Raw genomic sequence first — 19,417 nt, 5'->3', positions numbered from 1 at the left:
TGCGGCCACATTTCTCAAGTCCGAATGACATTCCGATGTCAGAGCTGTAGATCCTGGTAGTGTGGATCAGGGAGTCAATGTCCCGCTCGTTCTTAGCGTACAGCTTTATGTCATCCATGTAGAGGAGGTGGCTGATGGTGGCCCCATTCCTGAGTTGGTATCCATAGCCCGTCTTGTTGATTATTTGGCTGAGGGGGTTCAGTCCTATACAGAACAGCATTGGGGACAGAGCGTCTCCTTGGTATATACCACATTTGATGGTCACCTGTGCAAGTGGCTTGCCATTGGCTTAAAGTGTGGTTTTCCACTGTTTCATCGAGTTGGCGATGAAGGTTCTCAGAGTCCCATTGATGTTGTACAGCCTCAAGCATTCAGTGATCCAAGTATGTGGCATTGAGTCATATGCTTTCTTGTAATCAATCCAGGCAGTGCTCAGGTTGGTACGTCTAGTTCTGCAGTCTTGGGTGACTGTTCTATCCACCAGGAGTTGATGTTTTGCTCCTCTGGTATTTTTACCAATCCCTTTCTGCAGTGCTCATGTATTGATCCATGTGCCTGCTGATCTTATCTGATATTATGCCCGACATCAGCTTCCATGTTGTGGAGAGGCAGGTGATTGGCCGGTAGTTGGATGGGACTGTACCCTTTGATGGATCCTTCTGGATCAGGATCGTACGCCCTTGGGTTAGCCATTCAGGGTGAGTCCCATCCCTTAGCAGCTGGTTCATTTGTGCTGCCAGGCGCTCATGGAGAGTTGTAAGTTTCTTGAGCCAGTAGTTGTGGATCATGTCAGGGTGCTGGTGCTGTCCAGTTTTTCATTCCTGAGACTCTTCTCTGGATGTCTGCCACTGTGATGGTTACTGGGTTCTGTTCAGGGAGCTTGCTTCCTTTCTCAGAGCCACCAGCCACTGTGCATCCTTCTTATGTGATGCCTCCCGCTCCCATATATCCTTCCAGTACTGTTCAGTTTCCAGCCTTGGTGGGTCTGCTCTGCTATTATTCCCCTGCCACTGAGCGTACACTTTCGCTGGTTGTGTTGTGAACAACCTGTTTATTCGTCTGGCTTCATTCTCTCTTGTGTACCTCTTTAGGCGGCTGGCCAAGGCTTGGAGTCTTTGTTTGGCAGTTTCGAGTGCTTCAGGTATGGGCATCTGGCTGTATTTCTTGGGAACTTGCTTTTTCATTGCACCTTTCTGGGCCTCTGTCATTTGGCTCACTTCTCTCCGTGCTATCTTGATTTTGGCCTCCAGCCTTCTCTTCCATGGTGGGCACTGTTGTGGTCGCATATGGTCATTCTTCTTGTAGCCAAGCATTTCTAGGATCACTGCTGCTGAGGTGTATATCAGCTCATTGGTTTCAGTGATGGTAGCCGTAGGAATAGTTGTCAATGCTGCATTCACATCTTCTAGGAGACTTTCTGAGGGTACTTCACTTAGCCTCTGCAGTGTGTATCTAGGTTCCCGAGCATTCATTCTCACCGTGATCTTGTTCTTCAGGTCAGTTGCTGCCTCGTTCAGCTTCATTGTGCTTATTGGGGTTTCGTCCCCAACTTCTGGACTTTTACATGGATTTAACTCGTCTCTGACCTGGTGCTCTGGTTGGCCTTCGCTATGGCATTTGTGTTGTATCTCATCAATCTCGAGGTGTGATAGCAGGTGCCGTTTATGGATATTGGAACATTGAGCTACTACCGTATTTGCCGGTGTATTGGTCGACCTTTTTCGATCCAAAATCGACCGAAAAAAATCGACCTCGACTTATACACCGAGTCATAAAATTTAACTTCGTATTCATCGCTTCAAATGTGATGGTAACCAAGGCCGTTTCTCATGCATCTCATTGTGCGTTGCACTTAGAAAATTTGAACCGGGCGGCGTGCGCGAGTGCGCGGCCCGCTGGAAGTCGAATGAGGCGCCGCGACCACCTCCGCGGTGCTTCTAAACAGCCGATCCGCTCGGCGGGGGCTATTTTCGGCCACTTGGCTCGTGCGCACGGCCTCCCGGATGTGCCGGGCGGGTGCGCGAGCTCGCCGGCCGCTGGAAGTCGAATGAGGCGCCGCGACCACCTCCGCGGTGCTTACAAACAGCCGATCCGCTCGGCGGGGGCTATTTTCGGCCACTTGGCTCGTGCGCACGGCCTCCCGGATGTGCCGGGCGGGTGCGCGAGCTCGCCGGCCGCTGGAAGTCGAATGAGGCGCCGCGACCACCTCCGCGGTGCTTATAAACAGCCGATCCGCTCGGCGGGGGCTATTTTCGGCCACTTGGCTCGTGCGCACGGCCTCCCGGATGTGCCGGGCGGGTGCGCGAGCTCGCCGGAAGTCCAATGAGGCGCCGCGATCTCCTCCGCGGTGCTTATAAAGTGCCGATCCGCTCGGCTTGGAGCTATTTCCGGCCTCCCGTTGGTGCCGGGCGGCGTGCGCGAGCTCGCCGGCCGCGATCTCCTCCGCGGTGCTTATAAACAGCCGCATGCGCACGGCCTCCCGGAATTTGAACACATTCCGTCAATAAATTTCGCATATTGAATTTTGAAGTTTAATATAATGCAACAATTGAGCTCGACTTATACAAAGGATATATCATAAAATCGTAAATTTCCGTCGAATTTTAGGGGGTCGACTTATAAATTTACGATTTTATGATATATCCTTTGTATAAGTCGAGCTCAATTGTTGCATTATATTAAACTTCAAAATTCTATATGCGAAATTTATTGACGAAATGTGTTCAAATTCCGGGAGGCCGTGCGCATGCGGCTGTTTATAAGCACCGCGGAGGAGATCGCGGCCGGCGAGCTCGCGCACGCCGCCCGGCACCAATGGGAGGCCGGAAATAGCTCCAAGCCGAGCGGATCGGCACTTTATAAGCACCGCGGAGGAGATCGCGGCGCCTCATTGGACTTCCGGCGAGCTCGCGCACCCGCCCGGCACATCCGGGAGGCCGTGCGCACGAGCCAAGTGGCCGAAAATAGCCCCCGCCGAGCGGATCGGCTGTTTATAAGCACCGCGGAGGTGGTCGCGGCGCCTCATTCGACTTCCAGCGGCCGGCGAGCTCGCGCACCCGCCCGGCACATCCGGGAGGCCGTGCGCACGAGCCAAGTGGCCGAAAATAGCCCCCGCCGAGCGGATCGGCTGTTTATAAGCACCGCGGAGGTGGTCGCGGCGGCTCATTCGACTTCCAGCGGCCGGCGAGCTCGCGCACCCGCCCGGCACATCCGGGAGGCCGTGCGCACGAGCCAAGTGGCCGAAAATAGCCCCCGCCGAGCGGATCGGCTGTTTATAAGCACCGCGGAGGTGGTCGCGGCGCCTCATTCGACTTCCAGCGGGCCGCGCACTCGCGCAGGCCGCCCGGTTCAAATTTTCTAAGTGCAACGCACAATGAGATGCATGAGAAACGGCCTTGGTTACCATCACATTTGAAGCGATGAATACGAAGTTAAATTTTATGACTCGGTGTATAAGTCGAGGTCGATTTTTTTCGGTCGATTTTGGATCGAAAAAGGTCGACCAATACACCGGCAAATACGGTATATGGATGGATGGATGGATGGATTATTATTGTATTATATAGTATATATATATATATATATATATATATATATATATATATATATATATATATATATATATATATATATATATATATATATATATATATATATACTATATAATATATATATGTCTGTATGTGTATATATGTATATGCATGTATATTGTCTTGTCTTTTCATTTGTGTACAGTAATCTTATTTTTTTCCACGTTTGAAATAAACGAAACGAAACAAAAACGAAACCAATGTCCAAACAAAACAAAAGAAAGAAACAAATAAATGAAGAAAGAAACATTAAAAAAAAAAGAGTCGTATTTTGTTTACGACACCTCAGGTAGACTTGCTGTGTCTCCAGAGAAGCCAAACAATTTAAAACAATTTAATTTCCTGTCTTATCAGCCAACCACCTGTAATAAAATCACTTTATGGTATAAAATATGTCACACGAGATAAGTTGTTTTGTTAATTGTAATGTAATGTTTTTTTTCTATGAGGACAGCAGTCTGACTCTTATGGAAAAGAAATAAAGCACTAAGCAACAAACTCTGTTTCTCTTTTGAGAACCAGACTAAAATTGTACCGTGTAGTACTTATATTTTGTTATGGATGAGCAACCTAAAGATCATCATCCAATAACTTATTAACCACCGTGTGGCTGATAAAATGTCATTCTTATCTGTGTGAACGTTCATTCAGGAAGAGAATATTATGTACATGTAGTGAGTCTACAAAGGTTGAACCGGGACAACGGGACGATTGTTGTTTGAGATGTTTCAGTTTTTAAGGTCAAGTTAAAATTAAATGTTTCTTCAGTTCCACACTTTGTTGTTGCCCTGGGTGGCGGTTAGTGAAACAGCAGTCCTGCATAACCGTACCTGACGCCTTGTTGAAAAACAGCTTTTTTGGGACAGTCAGAATTACGAAATCTGTAGGGGGGGGAATGTCAGGTGCTAAGTGATGCCTCAAAGTTCCTCCACTGTTGACAGAGCTTTTCCAGTTTGACATATAGCGTATGGCTTTGTTGACGCCTCTTTCAAATCAGCAGTACCCCCTGTGCAGTATTTGAACGTTAAAAATCCATCCATCCATCCATCCATCCATCCATCCATCCATCCATCCATCCATCCATCCATCCATCCATCCATCCATCCATCCATCCATCCATCCATCCATCCATCCATCCATCCATCCATCCATCCATCCATCCTATCCCAGCCGTCATCGGGCAGTAGGACACCCTGAACCGGTTGCCAGCCAATCGCAGGGCACACAGAGACAAACAACCATTTGCACTCGCACTCACACCTAGGGACAATTTGGAGTGCTCAATGGGCCTACCAAACATGTTTTTGGGATGTGGGAGGAAACCGGAGTGCCCGGAGAAAACCCACGCGAGCCCGGGGAGAACATACAACAGAAAATCAGAGCTGTTTGGTGCAAAATGCTTAATGGGGCGAACCGGACAGCCAGTAATTCCAAAATGGTTTGAGAAAACAATTCGATCTGATGTGGAAAAATACTCCTAACGTGAACATAGCCACGCATCCAATTGGATAAGAAAATTGCGAGCTGGGTGAATAGATAACCGACCAATGGGATGGGAGAAATTTGAGAAATGGGTAATGAGGAAAAACATCAAATATGACGCATTTTACAGTATTCACTCACACACCATTGTTTGTTTACTATTAAAACGCACTAATTCTTGGACGTCCTACTTTGATTTGAGAAAAGAATTCCAACGGATTTGGAAAAGTACTCGGCACATAAACACACCATCGATTCCGATTGGGTAAAAACGACCAATTGGATTTGTGGAAACTGAGCCCACCAATCACAAGGCAGAATGAGGTCACTATAAAAACGGTAGTAAACAAAGACGCTCGAGCAGTAGTTGGCATCGACCCGTCCAGGGTGTCTCTTGCTGAATGTTGCGGGACAAACTCGTCCGAATCAGCGGCTGACTGCGGGGGGAACGCGTCTCTGAAGCGAATGAAGAAACTCCTAATCTTTCACTTCACTTACAGAGGACTTCGTACGAAAGGAAAAAAGAGTAAACGGAGGAAATGGAGTATAAATTGCGAAAGGCTGAATCAAAGGACGTGCCTGATATATTACGACTGGTGAAGGTAGCTCCACACGGCAGTTATTCATAGGTCGCTTTTAATCTCAAATGTATCACTTGGAAGTGGGTCAGATCAGCCGCACTCAAACATATGCACGAATACAGTTCGCCTCGACCTGTTTTTAACCCAAACCATAACAATAATTGGAAATAATTTGGTCGATGGCGTTGTCATAGGCTGACCCATCATAACGAGAGCAAAAAATGTAGACATAGACTAAAAAGTACCGAAAGTGTTTGAGTGTGACGTCACAGTCGTCATTCTTTGTTCTGGTCCGATGACTCACGTCCGCTTTACTTGCGTAAACAGCAGCTGGTGTCCGGTCTGCGAGATCTATTACATATATGTGTGTGTATGTGTATATGTGTATATATATATGTGTGTGTATGTGTATATATATATATATATATATATATATATATATATATATATATATATATATATATGTGTGTGTGTATGTGTGTATATATATATATGTGTATGTGTATACACATGCGCACACACAGACATATAAATAATGTTTTTAATGGATGTTCTTTCATTAAGCATCCACAATGAAACGCCTGTCAGGTTTAATGTCTTTTTACTGCGAGTGTGAATGTGTGCACTGAACAAAAGCCTTCTTTATTAAAGGAACTTGCCAAGTATGAAGACATGGAGAACCAGGTGACGCTGACTGAACAAGGTAAAAACTATGGGTGGTAAAAACAGATTCCAATTTTTTTTTTTTTTTTAAGTATATAATAAATAAGGTTGTACATGGATCTCAAACATTCCTGGTAACTTCCCTTGAGGATTTATGGTAACTAATTAGAAATTCAGGGTAATTTAATGAATTAAATTAATGAAATAAAAAAGTGCTATGTTTTATGGATAGCACTTTTGTTACAGCTGAAGTTTGACCGACCGTTAGCCTGTCGGAACAATTCTCCGTTGTTAGTGTTCTGCTATCGGGCCGTTCTCAACTGTCACAGTTTAAAATACACAAAGTGTAACTCTTTGTTTTGGGTCTCACTTCTACCGAGCGTGACATCAATCCGCCCGAAGCCTTGGCTCTAAATAATTGAACGTTTGTCGTCGCAGAGCTCCTGGAGGATGGCTTCGGCGAGACGCCGTTCTACCACTGCATCATCGCTGAAGTCCCAGGAGGGGACGCCAGCCAAGGTCAGCAAGGCCGTAGCGTCATGGAAAGAAAATGCCTCACTTCCTCCCTGTGTTGGGGGAGGGCAAATGGAATGCCGAGCCAAGCATTTATTCCATTTCCTAGAGCCCATGTACTCACAAGTAGGACAACTACATGTTGCTAGTGAGGCAAATTCTGCCAGTTGACATTTGAATGCGATTCGTGAAACACCAGCTGGTAGCTTCACATAAATGAAAATCTTTCGTATAATTCAAAGTCATTCGAGCCAATGTTCTTTTATGAGCATTTATCAAAGTGCGCATGTTGACGCAAGTGTGGAATGTGCTGTGCGGGCAGATTCCAAGGTGGTGGGCTTTGCCATGTACTACTTCACGTACGACCCCTGGGTGGGCAAACAGCTCTACATGGAGGAGTTCTACGTGATGGACGACTTTCGAGGTAGAGGGACGAGCATCCGCTAACGCCCGCCGTCACGCTCCGCTCACATTTACGCGTCTCATGTTATCACAGGCCTCGGCATCGGCTCGGAGATCCTGCGGCGACTCAGCGATGTGAGTGGCGGCAATGCACTATTTTTGTCTAATTGAAGATCCTCAACTCACTTATACGTAGAGCAGGGGTGTCAAACTAATTTTTTTCGCGGGCCACATTGTAGTCATAGCTTCTTTCAGAGGGCCATTATGACTGTCAACCCAAATAAATGTATGAGCACCTCATATACAGTAAAAGCTATAAAACAAACTGACAACTTGTTTTCAAATCAAACGAGTAAAAACTGGTCAAATATTTAAAAAAAAAAAGATATTAAAAGTGAAGACAATTTGCAATTCTAGTAATGACACGAATTTGATGCACAATTTGTCTTCGCGGGCCACATAAAATGATGTGGTGGGCCGTATCTGGCCCCTGGGCCTTGAGTTTGAACCTGTGACGTTGAGTGTAGTTCAGTGTAATGACTTGACTTTTTCGCCCCGCCCCCTCGTAGCTGGCAGTGAAGACACGCTGCACCGGTATGATGTTCGTAGTGGCCGAGAACAACGAGGTGTCCATCCAGTACTACAAGCGTCGCGGCGCCGAGGACCTCTCTCAGGAGGAGGGCTGGCGGCTCTACCGCTTTGACAAGAGCAGTCTCGTCAAGATGGCCACACCCACTGAGGAGTGACGGCGCCAGGAGAGGGAAGGTTTCAGTTATTAAATAAAAACCGAGACATAATTTCTTGAAATGTTGGCTTGATGCCGCCTGCTTAAGTCACTAAGCTATAACAAAATCTAATCACACACAATGTCAAAAGTTTGCTCCAAGATTTCGATTGTATTCCAAGACACTTTAACAAGACGTTAGTCCAACATAAATGGGCATAGTGAGCATTCAACACATACCTGTGCACAATAAAGATAAATTAATTTAAATGGTGATTTTGTGTGTGCGTGGCTTCTTCGACTTCAGCTGGATGTGCCGCCGCTCTCCCCCCGCTCAGTCTTGTCAGGCTTGACAAAAAGTTTGTGTTTTGTTTATGGTTGCAACTCAAATCTTACACATGCTAAGCCCCTCTCTGAGACTCACCTTCTGTTTGCTAAATGGCGGCTCTTTCCATAGTGTTTCCATGGCGACACGACCGTGCTTAACCCACACGCACGCCGAGTCACGACTCACCTGTGAGAACAAACAACGTGGTAACGGTTTTATTACCTCTGGTTGCCAGTCAAGGTTTCATGCCAGATTTGAACCCAGAATCTCTGGACTGTGAGCCAAATATGGTAACCGCTACTTCACAATGTTGCCTCTCACCACAAACCCAAACAATAAGAACCACGAGATCGGGAATAAACCATGTGGACCTTGAAAAGCGAAGCGGCCTGCTGAGGGTAGAACATGGATGCGCTGAGGGCCATGAGGCCCAGCGGAAACGCCACACGCTTCACCTTCGAACCTGAAGACCAAACAAACACGCTGTCAGGGTGTCGAACTCAGGCAGTCTCTCACCTTCACCCGAAACTCGTTCAGACAAAATAAAGTGTAAACGTGCCTTATCACGCTCAGCTGTTGTTGGAGCGCTTTTATAACAGTACGACTTAGCTTGTTTCCATGTCTTCAACGGGGTTTCAATGTTTTTAAAGAAATAAAAAATATTTTTGTAACGTTGTGGGTGGGAGATCACCTTTGGCCAAGTAAAGTCCCAGCAAGCCAGAGAAGCCCACCACTGCCATGCTGGGGTACAGATCAGGGGGCGGATCGTTGAAAAACTGGTACACGTCTGAAAGAGGACACCGCAAGCTTTGTGTCTTTTTTTTTTTGTTGTTCTTTTGGATCAGCACAAAACACGAGGAAATCTTGTAATGGCGACTGCTACCTGTGACTGCAGCGGTGGATGCGACGACAGCGGGCTCCACCCTTCTGTACACATCCTATGGAAAGTCAAACACACATGACTGTCACTGCCAAAAAAGCTTTTAATAACTCATTTAAAAGTTTCCTAACCTCAACTTTGTCTGCCGCTGCCTTTCCTGCTTTCTGTAAACACAATGCAGATGTGAAACCAAAAAACCTTTGCTGTCTTGTGATTTCTTCGAATTCTCATGGCTCTTTGAGCATTCAATCCAGATCCTTGGTGTGCGTTTCAAGCACATCATACCTGACATTGATTTGTGTATGGTTCTGCCAATTTCCTCAGTGATGCCACGCTCTGTTCCAACTGTCCCGCTGTCGCCAATGGATCCACCCGGGGCTGCTCCTCCTCGGCTCTGCTGTACAGAGATGGCAGCTAAAAAAAAAACAGAATCTGATCATTTCTTCCATCTTTGTATATTTCTTTAGTGGTCTGCACAGTACTGCTCACCTCGTCGATACTCATGGCCGGCTGCGCGCTTTTCTTTGGAGCCTCGCAAGCGGCAGCACTCGGCAGCAGTCCAGGAGCTGTGGCAAACAGCGACACCTGCAGGAGTAATGAGAACATGACAATTACATCACACCAACTTCAAGATAAGTCACCTTTGCTTCAATAAATAAAATACTTATTTAAAAACGGTATACGACAAAAATAACAGGGTTTTCATCAACCCTTAAGCACCTTCCCATTAATACTTACTATCAGTTAGGATGAATGTAATTGTTTAACAGTCAACTGTTAGCAACCAGCTAATGTTAGCAGTAATCTTACGCAGCAGTAAATTGTCGAACTGAAATTAACTACTTTACTGCGGTCACATGCACGAGACAGAGTATTGTGTCAACACCAAACTAGGCTTCACGTTTGAGAAACGAGAAAGATTAATTTACCAGTTTCACGTATGACATCTTCCGTCGCAACTACCTTCGCTTTCTACGGCAAGTCGTAAAGGTTACGCGCATGCGCAGTCCCACTTAAAAGCTAAAGGACCGTATTTTGTTTGATTATAGGATCTCTATTTAAAATCAGAATAGTTTAAATTAAACTGACAGCCAGAATTCATCCAATATGAACATTTATTTCTGGAAAGAAGTTACAAACATTTCCAAAGAAGATTTACCCAGATAACATGTTCATTTGATCCTGCCCTCTTTCTATTTCAGCGCTAGCAAGGTACTGTTAAGGGATGCAACAATTAATCACAAATTATCAATCCGATTAATCGATTAGTTGAAAAAAATTGATCAATCGATTATTAACTAATCGTTAAAGTCTTACTGTGTGTATATATATATGTATATACAGTATATATACTGTATGTGGATATATGTTTATCGTCTACTCTGTTTGCTTACTGACGGACTAAAGGATGCTGCGAGTTGGCAAGGTAACACTTTTTCATCACATTTCTTTGACAGCAATATGGGAGGAAGTAAACGCACACATGAACCTTAAAAAGATCCACTTGCAAACATTCATCAGACAATCGGTTTGACACATATGACCGTTTAAAAAAAATAATAAAAAATGAGGATGTGCCAAGAAAAAAAAAAGACCCGTTAAAAAAAAAGTGCATAGTTAAAATAACAGTAGTTACAAGGTGAACATGCGAGAAATTAAGTGGAACCTATAAGCCGCACCAAGTGAGGGAAAATATGAGCTGACATTGCGTGGAATGTGTCGATTTAAAAAATTCCGGAAGTGAAACATATTGTTCGAACACACAGCAACACGCAAGTTACGCGGATGGTAACAACTTCACTCCAGGCAGTTTGGAAGCTGTGAAATTGAATTTGGTAGCATTAACAGAAATGAAACATAATTAAAAAAAAAAAAAAGGAGGAGGCATCTTGACAACTATGTATTTCAGTCTTGGGCAGTCCCCCCCAAAATAAAATAGGATGACTTTATGTCTCAATAATAAATAAAGCAACACATGACTGCATAGCTTGCTAAATAAATAACATTAAAACACTGCATCAGTATGTTCTGAGCCCTTTGCGCAAGAACATGAACAGACAGAACCAAACCCGGGCGGTCGCCTAAATACGACAAACGTTGAGTGCTGATTGGCTGAGAATTCTACAAACCAAGCAGGACAGAGTGTACGTGTACCGAGTGTCATGACCCGACAGAGGGACGCACTAGAAGCCCAAAAACCATTTTCTTATGAAAGTTAACTCAACTTCAGCAAATGCTAATTCAATTCAATTTGTGTGTGTGTGCCCTCGAGAGTAAAACAGTAGCTGCACGAGTTCAAACCTCATTCAGTGCGTCAGGTTATTGATTACTCATTCCATACAACATTTCTACGAGAACATGATTTCATTTCACTGCTGCTGACTTTGGAAGTTGAGCTTCCGGTGCGTTGAACGGGAAAGCGAGAAACCGCCCAAACAGGTACAATCCAAACCCCCCCGACATCATCTAGTGTGAAAGTGTTTGGAACCTCAACGACACAGCGCGCTCAGGTGTCCGTGTGCTAGGACATGCTTTGTCCTCACGAGGAAGACAATTCAGCACACTAATATAACGGACTGTCTTATTCGTGATGTTTTTTTTCCTCTCCCTTCCTTCCACTACAATATGACATTTTTGTCTGCCCCCAAGTTGAACTAGTTGATACAACTAGTACATAGTTTTATTTCACTAGTAACATTTTGTTGTCCTATTGGTATGCCAAAGATGCATCCCGATAAAGTGTGAACTGTCTTATTAGTGAGGGTAAAGCGCGTACTCCATGGCCCTTAAATTGGATATTAAGGGTATTGAATCAATGCTCAAATGGTTCTTTGTATAATGTGTGCCAAGAAGACCACTAAGCCTAGCCTTGAGTCATGCGCAGAAATGTCATACAATCAAAGTGGAAGGCAGTGGGGGGGGGAAAAAAAAACCTCGTAAGACTCATTTGAGTATGTGGACAATTCAGCGCACGAGTAGGATACGGAATAAATGCTCCCCCCGTGTGTAAAAAAAGGGAAAGTGTCCAGTGCGTAGCAGACCTCAGCTGCAGCGTCTGACGTGCTCCAGCACGTACTCTGGGAAGTGCAGGGTGCACACCTGCAGCCCGTCCAGTTTGCAAGGCATCCGGGGATACTCGTCCTCCTTCCACTTGTTGTCGTCGGGGTCAAAGGTGAGAATAGAGTCGCTGTAGTGTCCGTTGTAGCACAGGCCGCCCAGCACCATAATCTGGCGCTCTAGCACGGCCACCCCGTGGCCACTGCGCCCGATGGGCATGGACGCCAGGATGGTCCACTCGTCGGCCTCCGGGTCGTAGACCTCGGTGGACGGGCAGCCCTGCGACTCAAAGGAGGCGCGCAGGATGACGCACACGCCGCCGAACACATACAGCTTGCCGTTGTGGGAGATCATCTTGTGGAAGCAGCGGGCGTAATTCATTTTGGATTTGTTCTCCCAGCAGCCGGCATGGGAGCCCGGCAGCGGTGCGCCGCGGCCCCCGCGCGTCCGGAGAGAGTCCGACCCGCTCGAACCCCCTCCTGCCGCCGCCGCTCCTCCTCCCACCGAAGCTTCCTGGCCTGGATCGAAGACGCACACCTGCTTGGAGGTGGACGAGGACGTGATGCCGCCTGTGATGTAGAGCTTCCCGCGCAGGACGGTCCCTTCGTGTCCGTACTTGTTGACAGGGTACGGGTCCACAAACTCCCAGCGGTCCTCAGTGATGTCATAGCGCTCTGTGGAGTAGAAGGTCTCGTCCCGCGTGCGGCCTGCCACCGCGTAGATGAACTTTCCGATGACGCCGACAGCAAACTCTGACCTGCAAAGCGACAACGGGCGACCAGACAGTGGCATGATGCTCGCAATGTCAGCCCAAGGGCACGTTGATGACGAGCTCTGACCTAGGCACCGACATGTCAGCCATGCGCAGCCACGAGTTCTGCCGGGGATCGTAGCGGTACACTTTGGACGACGCGTGAAACTCGCCGTCGGGCCCAAGCTCCTCCCCTCCCAGCAGGAAGGCGAAGTTGTTCACGATGGCCAGGCAGTCGGGTCTCAGCGGCACCTGGGGCCCCTCCAGCTCCCACCACACCTGAGGGACCAAGCGGGTTACTGCACCGCGCTCGCCGTCACGACGTGGGTGTCGCCGATTACCACCTTGGGGCGCTGCAGCAGCAGGATTTTGCTGTTCACCATGCTGTGGCCGATCATGCCCCGGAAGACGGCCGTCTGCGGCCGCTGCGAGCGGATGCGATTGGCGCGTGTCTCGGCCAGAGGCTGCTGGTTGACGTCGTGGAAGTAGGACAGGGCCTGCTCCACCTCCTGCCGCAGCTGCCTTGAGTAACGGTAGAACTCCGACGTCTTCACCTGCGGGTGGGAGTGCGGAACCAAATGTAAAAAATAGTTTGATCTTAGTGAAGTCATCTCCAGGGACTACTTGTCACCTTCTCAAAGATGTTTGCGGGCGTCATGAGGCAGAAGCGAACCGACTGGATAATGGTGTCTGTGTGTCTCCAGCGGCGTCGGTCATGTCGCAGCCACGACTGCACCGCCTCGTACAGCTCAATTTCCGGGTAGCGACTCAGGGCGTCACTGTTCAGGTAGGCCTGGGGGACACAGGAAAAGAAAAGTTGCTTGATTAGCGCTGACTGTAACTAACTGACCAAGGTTTACCCTGATTTATTTGTAACATTTTTTACACATCCTAACTTATTTACGTTAAGCATCAAGGAACCAGTAAAGTAACTAGTTACTAATTAAAAGTAACCGTGGAAAACCTGTAATCTCTCCAAGCTGAGGTAGGACAGGAAGTCGGCTCGGCTCATGAGCGGGACAAAGTTCTCCAGGAGGAAGTTGTCCAGTTGCTCCTGGATGCCTTCCACTCCCACGCTGAAGTCCTCCAAGAGCCGCATGACCTCGGCACAGTTCTCCAGGCAGATCTTGGCCAGCAGGAAGGAGCAGCAGAACTCTACCGCCTCCGTCAGCTGCACGTACATCGCTGCCTGCCACCACACGCACGTAATGTTCGACGACAGTCCATCCGTCAAAGACACATATTAAGTCATTCCTAAAATTGCATGGTGACATCACCTGAAGGATCTCCTGCACGGTGGGCATGCTGAGCTCCAGCGAGCCGTAGTACATGAAGCGAAGGATGTGCCCGAAGCCCGCTGCCGTCAACCCCTTCAAGTGGATCTTGTCCTGGTCCCGCTCCCTCATGTCTGCCGTGAACATGACTCGAAAGTAGTCACTCTGAGTGGCCAAGAGCGCTTTGTGGGCCTAAAGGAGGTATCGGTAACAATTGTTATATCGCAACCACTGGTCTTTCGAGGTCATCACAAGTCTACTCAACTTGATGCGCCCGATAAGCATGCCGTTGCCGTCACAAACCTGGAAGTGGTGCTCGTCGATCATCAGCGTGACGTCCAGGAGCAGGCGCTCCTCGTACAGCGCCCGGAAGCCCGACGACACGCTCCCATCATGCACCTGGGATAGATACACCTCCACTTCCACCCCCGACATAGCACACCTAATGGTGGCGGGAAATATTAAAAACACGCAGTTGAATAAATGTTAAATGGTGCAGAAAATGGATAGGATTATTTTTTTATACACTTGCCTCTGATTGGCCACAGGCATGTCAGATGGAGTTGTCCCAGCCAATCAGAGGACAGTGCCCCACTGTGTCCAGCTGATGCGAACAAAGACCCTCAGTCAGCTTCAATCACCTGGGAATTTTTTAATAAAATAAAATAGCAGCACAGGAGAGGATGATGAAGCCGTTTCAAAAGATCAGAGATGAGGAAGGTGGCGTTTAAAGTGTTTTGCACTCACAGCTTCTGATGTCTGGACTCAAAGCGGCTGCTGGCATTTCCTGTGTTTGTGTTTCCAGCCTGGTTTGATACGTTGCAAAAGAGGAGTCAGGTGCACAGCACATCTCCCACAATGATGCAGTGACTTGCTTACAGTGCTTCATTTGTATATGCAGTATAAATAACATTCTACATTTGTTTAATTATAAGTGTTCGGAGATTTGCGAATGTTGGTGGTAAAAAAGCCATTCAATTTTAAAATATTATTGTGGACAGTTTTAGACTTTAAGGGAATGTAGTAAATAGTACCCAAGATGCCCTGAATGAGCAACATATTGTAAAGTTGCAAAATTAAAATAGGTGTTTCACGCTTAAAATATTACCTGGCTAGCCTAAAGTTCAACCTTTAAGTTACAATGTTTTGCCTTGGTGCCCAAACAAAGGTACGTGACAGCACCGCCGTTGTGATTTCAAAGCTGCCTAACTAATCCAAACCAATATTAACATGAAACACCGAGGCGCCGAACGACCGTGATCATACGTCTCCAACTGTCAGGACAACATTGTTTACTGGTGTCGGGAGCGGCGGGGTTCCGAATGGGCTGGACCAGGGGTAACAACTTAGCCTAGCGGCTAAACGAGGTGTCTCACCTCGACGCTGAGAATCCACACGAGCTTTCCTCGCTTCGGACATGGAGCGATGCCGTTAGCTCCGGAATGAGAGACTACTGCAGCGACCCACCTCCATGGTGTCAGCCCTCAGCCAGAGCCCCGGTTGGGCTCAACAGCAGACGGCCAGCAAACCAAATCGATCCGTAGGCTTTGTGGATGCCATTTTCTAGCTTTGCGTCACGTCCTATTTTAGCGGAAGTGGGGCCAAGTGTTTGCAAAACTAAAGCACTGTATAATAAAAATGGACAATCTTTTTTTTTTTTTTGGTCATTTTGTTCAAAAATAGTAACATAAATTACAAATTAACCAACTCTTAAATGTGTCACTCAACTCTCCATGCGATTCTCGAAAAGACTACAAATGACATTGCTGGACTACAAGAGACCCGTTGATGATGTCATCCATCCACGACGGACCCGACACGCGAGTAACGTACACTCCTGATCTCTACTCACTGGAGACAAAACTCGTTTGTTGATATTGTCAACGGTTTGGAAGAAGTCCTTTATTAAACATACGCGAAGCGCTTTGGCTGGACGTTAGTGAAGTCCCCATTTTATTTTATTTAAAATTTGGACTGTACCTTCAAGTTGCATCAGCCGTAGTAAAAGGACCCTATTGCGTTATTGTTCAGGTAAAGGCAATTTAAGTGAAATAGTTTTTTTCACGAACACATATGTTAAATTTACTATGATTTAAAACAACCCAAAGTTCAATTCATCACACATTATAGCAGAATAATTCCTTTCATTCAATTCGGGCATTGTCCTCGGCTACCTTTTCCTCCCTGTCTTCCTTTTCCAGTCAAGATGGCGGGCGACGAGTCGGGTACAACGCTGGGCCAGCCTCATTTAGCCAAACAAGACCTCAGTAGTCTGGTAAGTGCTTCACGAAAAACACTGACACTTTTGTGATTTCATGAGCAAGACTTTGTCAGTTTTAGTCGAAGATGAGCTGCAATAGAAGTCTTGTTTGTTGCCCGCTAAGCTGCGCCTCTGCCATCACCCGGCACACGACGGCTGGCTAGTAGCTGTTAGCTAACTTGAATTAGATTTTATTGACACTTGATTACGTCTTGATATAACATTTTGATGGCAAAATACTGTATTCCACTCAGTACTTTTAACGATAATCCACACATCCACATGCTTATGTAGACAGACAATAAATGACCAATGTGACACATGACTAGTTGTGAGCCGTCCACATAAACAGTACATCCATCTGTTTCAACTTGAATGTGTTGTTTACCTCCGCAGAATGTGTCCCAGCTGACGACTCTGTCCCCGGAGATCATCAGCAGGCAAGCCACCATCAATATCGGTACAGCCGTATAATGAACACCATCAAAATTCACACATCGCTCTGCATTAATTAGGGCGACCAACCAAGTTCTCGTTTTTAATCCCAGGCACCATCGGTCATGTGGCGCATGGAAAGTCCACAGTGGTGAAAGCCATCTCGGGTGTTCACACCGTCCGCTTCAAAAATGAACTGGAGAGGAACATCACCATCAAGCTCGGCTATGCTAATGCTAAGGTATGCTTGGTGTCAAGGCGCCGCTACTGATGCTGATGCTAACTGCTCCCATGTTGTCGCATTAGATCTACATGCTGGACGATCCCAGCTGTCCTCGGCCCGAATGCTATCGCTCCTGTGGGAGCAGCACCCCTGATGAATTCCCCACAGACATCCCTGGCACCAAAGGCGATTTTAAACTTGTCAGGTGAGTTGGACTTTCTTCTGACCAAAAATGTTAAATGTAGCACTGTGTGTCTGAAAGTAATCGGTCTCCCGTAGACACGTGTCCTTTGTGGACTGTCCTGGTCACGACATTTTGATGGCAACTATGTTGAATGGAGCCGCCGTCATGGATGCCGCTCTCCTCCTCATTGGTGAGTTGTTTCGTCCGTATCAATGTCGAGGTGTGTGACCGGTGAGTTAATGTTTTGGTCCTTCTAGCGGGCAACGAGTCGTGTCCACAGCCGCAGACGTCGGAGCATCTGGCTGCCATCGAGATCATGAAGCTGAAGCACATCCTCATCCTGCAGAACAAAATCGATCTGGTAAAGGAGAGCCAGGCCAAAGAGCAGTATGAGCAGATCCTTACCTTCGTCCAGGGTGAGAGCCAAAGACGATGCAAATGCAACATCATTTTTTTTCCCTTTATACAGTGGACAAAAATGTGCTTCAATCGGTCTAACTCAAGTTTTGAGTTTCCGTTTAAACCAATGTCCTTCATACCCACACTGATTGACAGGTACGGTGGCTGAGGGCGCCCCCATCATTCCCATCTCTGCTCAGCTCAAGTACAACATCGAGGTGGTGTGCGAGTACATCGTCAAGAAGATCCCTGTCCCTGTGCGAGACTTCACCTCGGAGCCCAGACTCATTGGTGAGAAACCCACGAAAATTGCTCTTAACTTAGCGTTTGGCATTTGAGTGTATTTGCCCACCACCAACGCTTCGTGTCTTGTTTGTCCGCATCTTGTAGTCATCAGATCATTTGACGTCAACAAACCTGGCTGTGAAGTCGACGATCTGAAAGGCGGCGTGGCAGGAGGGAGTATCCTGAAGGGTGTCCTCAAGGTGAGACGCTGGGGGGAAAAAAAAGTCTTCCATGATGACATGAGCGTTAACAGTCTGTCTCGGTGCCTGCAGGTAGGCCAGGAGATCGAGGTGCGGCCAGGCATTGTGTCCAAGGACCATGAAGGGAAGCTGATGTGCAAGCCCATCTTCTCCAAGATCGTCTCGCTGTTCGCTGAACACAACGATCTCCAGTACGCTGCGCCCGGAGGCCTCATTGGTACGTCCGTCCTTGTTGACGGTTTGGTGTTGAAGTGAACCGTTTGCTGATTTATATATCTGTCCGGTTCTTATGAACTCTGACCTTGGGACAGGTGTGGGTACCAAGATAGACCCGACGCTGTGTCGAGCTGACCGCATGGTGGGTCAGGTGCTGGGCGCCGTCGGGGAGCTGCCGGAGATCTTCACTGAGCTGGAGATCTCATACTTCCTGCTCAGGCGGCTGCTCGGCGTGCGCACGGAGGGAGACAAGAAGGCCGCCAAGGTGAGCGCAGCGTCACGGGATGTTCATGCTCATCCATGCTTGTTGCATACAGCTGTCGTCGATGCTAATCGTCAGCATGTCAATAGTGTTCTGCATTGTTTATTAGCATCAAGCTAAGCAGACTTTCCTAACACCCTCACAGGTCCAGAAGCTGTCAAAGAACGAAGTGCTGATGGTGAACATCGGCTCGCTATCAACAGGCGGCCGTGTCAGCGCCGTCAAAGCTGATCTGGCTAAGATCGTCCTCACCAACCCCGTCTGCACCGAAGTCGGAGAGAAGATCGCTCTGAGTCGACGTGTGGAGAAACATTGGCGGTGAGGAACTTTAGCCACAATATTTATTCCTCGTTCTGTCATCTGATTCGTTTGCCCTTTTCCACTTTGCAGTCTGATCGGCTGGGGGCAGATCAGGAGGGGCGTGACCATCACGCCCACTGTGGATGACGACTGAGAGAAGGGGGCCGTTATCGTTGCAGCGTCCCTATCAGGCACCGCAAATGTCACATTGGTCTAATTTTCTCCTCCTGTTTGTTCTTTTCCCGCCGAAAAGACAAACAGGAATGACGCTAGCATATTTGGGACTGGCAGGAACATCTTCCGTGAACAGTGCGGCGGACATTCACTAATAAAAGTTTGGAACTAACTTTTTGTTGCATCTCAATTAAGGCAAATAGCCACAAGTCTGTGCACTTGGCTGATATGATG

At 47.3% G+C, this 19,417-nt stretch overlaps 4 protein-coding genes across 5 annotated transcripts; 2 read left to right on the top strand and 2 right to left on the bottom strand.

The window, feature by feature from the left end:
- The first annotated feature begins 5,421 nt into the window (after positions 1 to 5,421).
- LOC148381129 (diamine acetyltransferase 1-like) lies at positions 5,422 to 8,231 on the top strand. Its single transcript, XM_088363637.1, has 6 exons — positions 5,422 to 5,674; positions 6,305 to 6,356; positions 6,755 to 6,835; positions 7,152 to 7,253; positions 7,326 to 7,366; positions 7,801 to 8,231. Exons 1-6 carry the CDS (start codon positions 5,612 to 5,614, stop codon positions 7,975 to 7,977), a joined length of 516 nt encoding a protein of 171 aa, XP_088219763.1. The 5' UTR covers positions 5,422 to 5,611; the 3' UTR covers positions 7,978 to 8,231.
- apoob (apolipoprotein O, b) lies at positions 8,101 to 10,168 on the bottom strand. 2 transcript variants are annotated; one of them, XM_088363635.1, is made up of 9 exons: positions 10,093 to 10,168; positions 9,653 to 9,748; positions 9,449 to 9,577; positions 9,295 to 9,327; positions 9,167 to 9,221; positions 8,975 to 9,070; positions 8,655 to 8,746; positions 8,380 to 8,469; positions 8,101 to 8,303 (listed from the first exon to the last, which is right to left on the bottom strand). In XM_088363635.1, the coding sequence occupies exons 1-9, from the start codon at positions 10,108 to 10,110 to the stop codon at positions 8,259 to 8,261; spliced, it is 654 nt and encodes a 217-aa protein (XP_088219761.1). In that variant the 5' UTR covers positions 10,111 to 10,168; the 3' UTR covers positions 8,101 to 8,258. The 2 variants fall into 2 exon arrangements, with proteins under 2 accessions (XP_088219761.1, XP_088219762.1); XM_088363636.1 differs by lacking the exon at positions 10,093 to 10,168 and adding an exon at positions 9,902 to 10,031.
- Positions 10,169 to 10,260: 92 nt separating this feature from the next.
- Positions 10,261 to 15,928, bottom strand: klhl15 (kelch-like family member 15). The gene is made up of 10 exons (XM_088363621.1): positions 15,622 to 15,928; positions 14,993 to 15,051; positions 14,778 to 14,886; positions 14,549 to 14,687; positions 14,249 to 14,437; positions 13,936 to 14,160; positions 13,603 to 13,764; positions 13,316 to 13,525; positions 13,060 to 13,250; positions 10,261 to 12,977 (listed from the first exon to the last, which is right to left on the bottom strand). Exons 3-10 carry the CDS (start codon positions 14,795 to 14,797, stop codon positions 12,206 to 12,208), a joined length of 1,908 nt encoding a protein of 635 aa, XP_088219747.1. The 5' UTR covers positions 14,798 to 14,886; positions 14,993 to 15,051; positions 15,622 to 15,928; the 3' UTR covers positions 10,261 to 12,205.
- Positions 15,929 to 16,031: 103 nt separating this feature from the next.
- Positions 16,032 to 19,355, top strand: eif2s3 (eukaryotic translation initiation factor 2, subunit 3 gamma). Its single transcript, XM_088363634.1, has 13 exons — positions 16,032 to 16,276; positions 16,447 to 16,520; positions 16,902 to 16,965; positions 17,054 to 17,181; positions 17,247 to 17,368; positions 17,443 to 17,537; positions 17,605 to 17,763; positions 17,903 to 18,037; positions 18,137 to 18,231; positions 18,304 to 18,448; positions 18,543 to 18,712; positions 18,855 to 19,027; positions 19,100 to 19,355. Exons 2-13 carry the CDS (start codon positions 16,452 to 16,454, stop codon positions 19,161 to 19,163), a joined length of 1,419 nt encoding a protein of 472 aa, XP_088219760.1. The 5' UTR covers positions 16,032 to 16,276; positions 16,447 to 16,451; the 3' UTR covers positions 19,164 to 19,355.
- Positions 19,356 to 19,417: the final 62 nt, after the last annotated feature.

The sequence above is a fragment of the Syngnathus floridae genome, chromosome 20 (assembly GCF_059516105.1).
Source record: "Syngnathus floridae isolate MCC-2025c chromosome 20, RoL_Sflo_1.0, whole genome shotgun sequence".
Classification (NCBI taxonomy): Eukaryota; Metazoa; Chordata; class Actinopteri; order Syngnathiformes; family Syngnathidae; genus Syngnathus; species Syngnathus floridae.
Note: the sequence above shows the minus strand (reverse complement) of the source record. Positions and strands in the feature narration are given on the sequence as shown.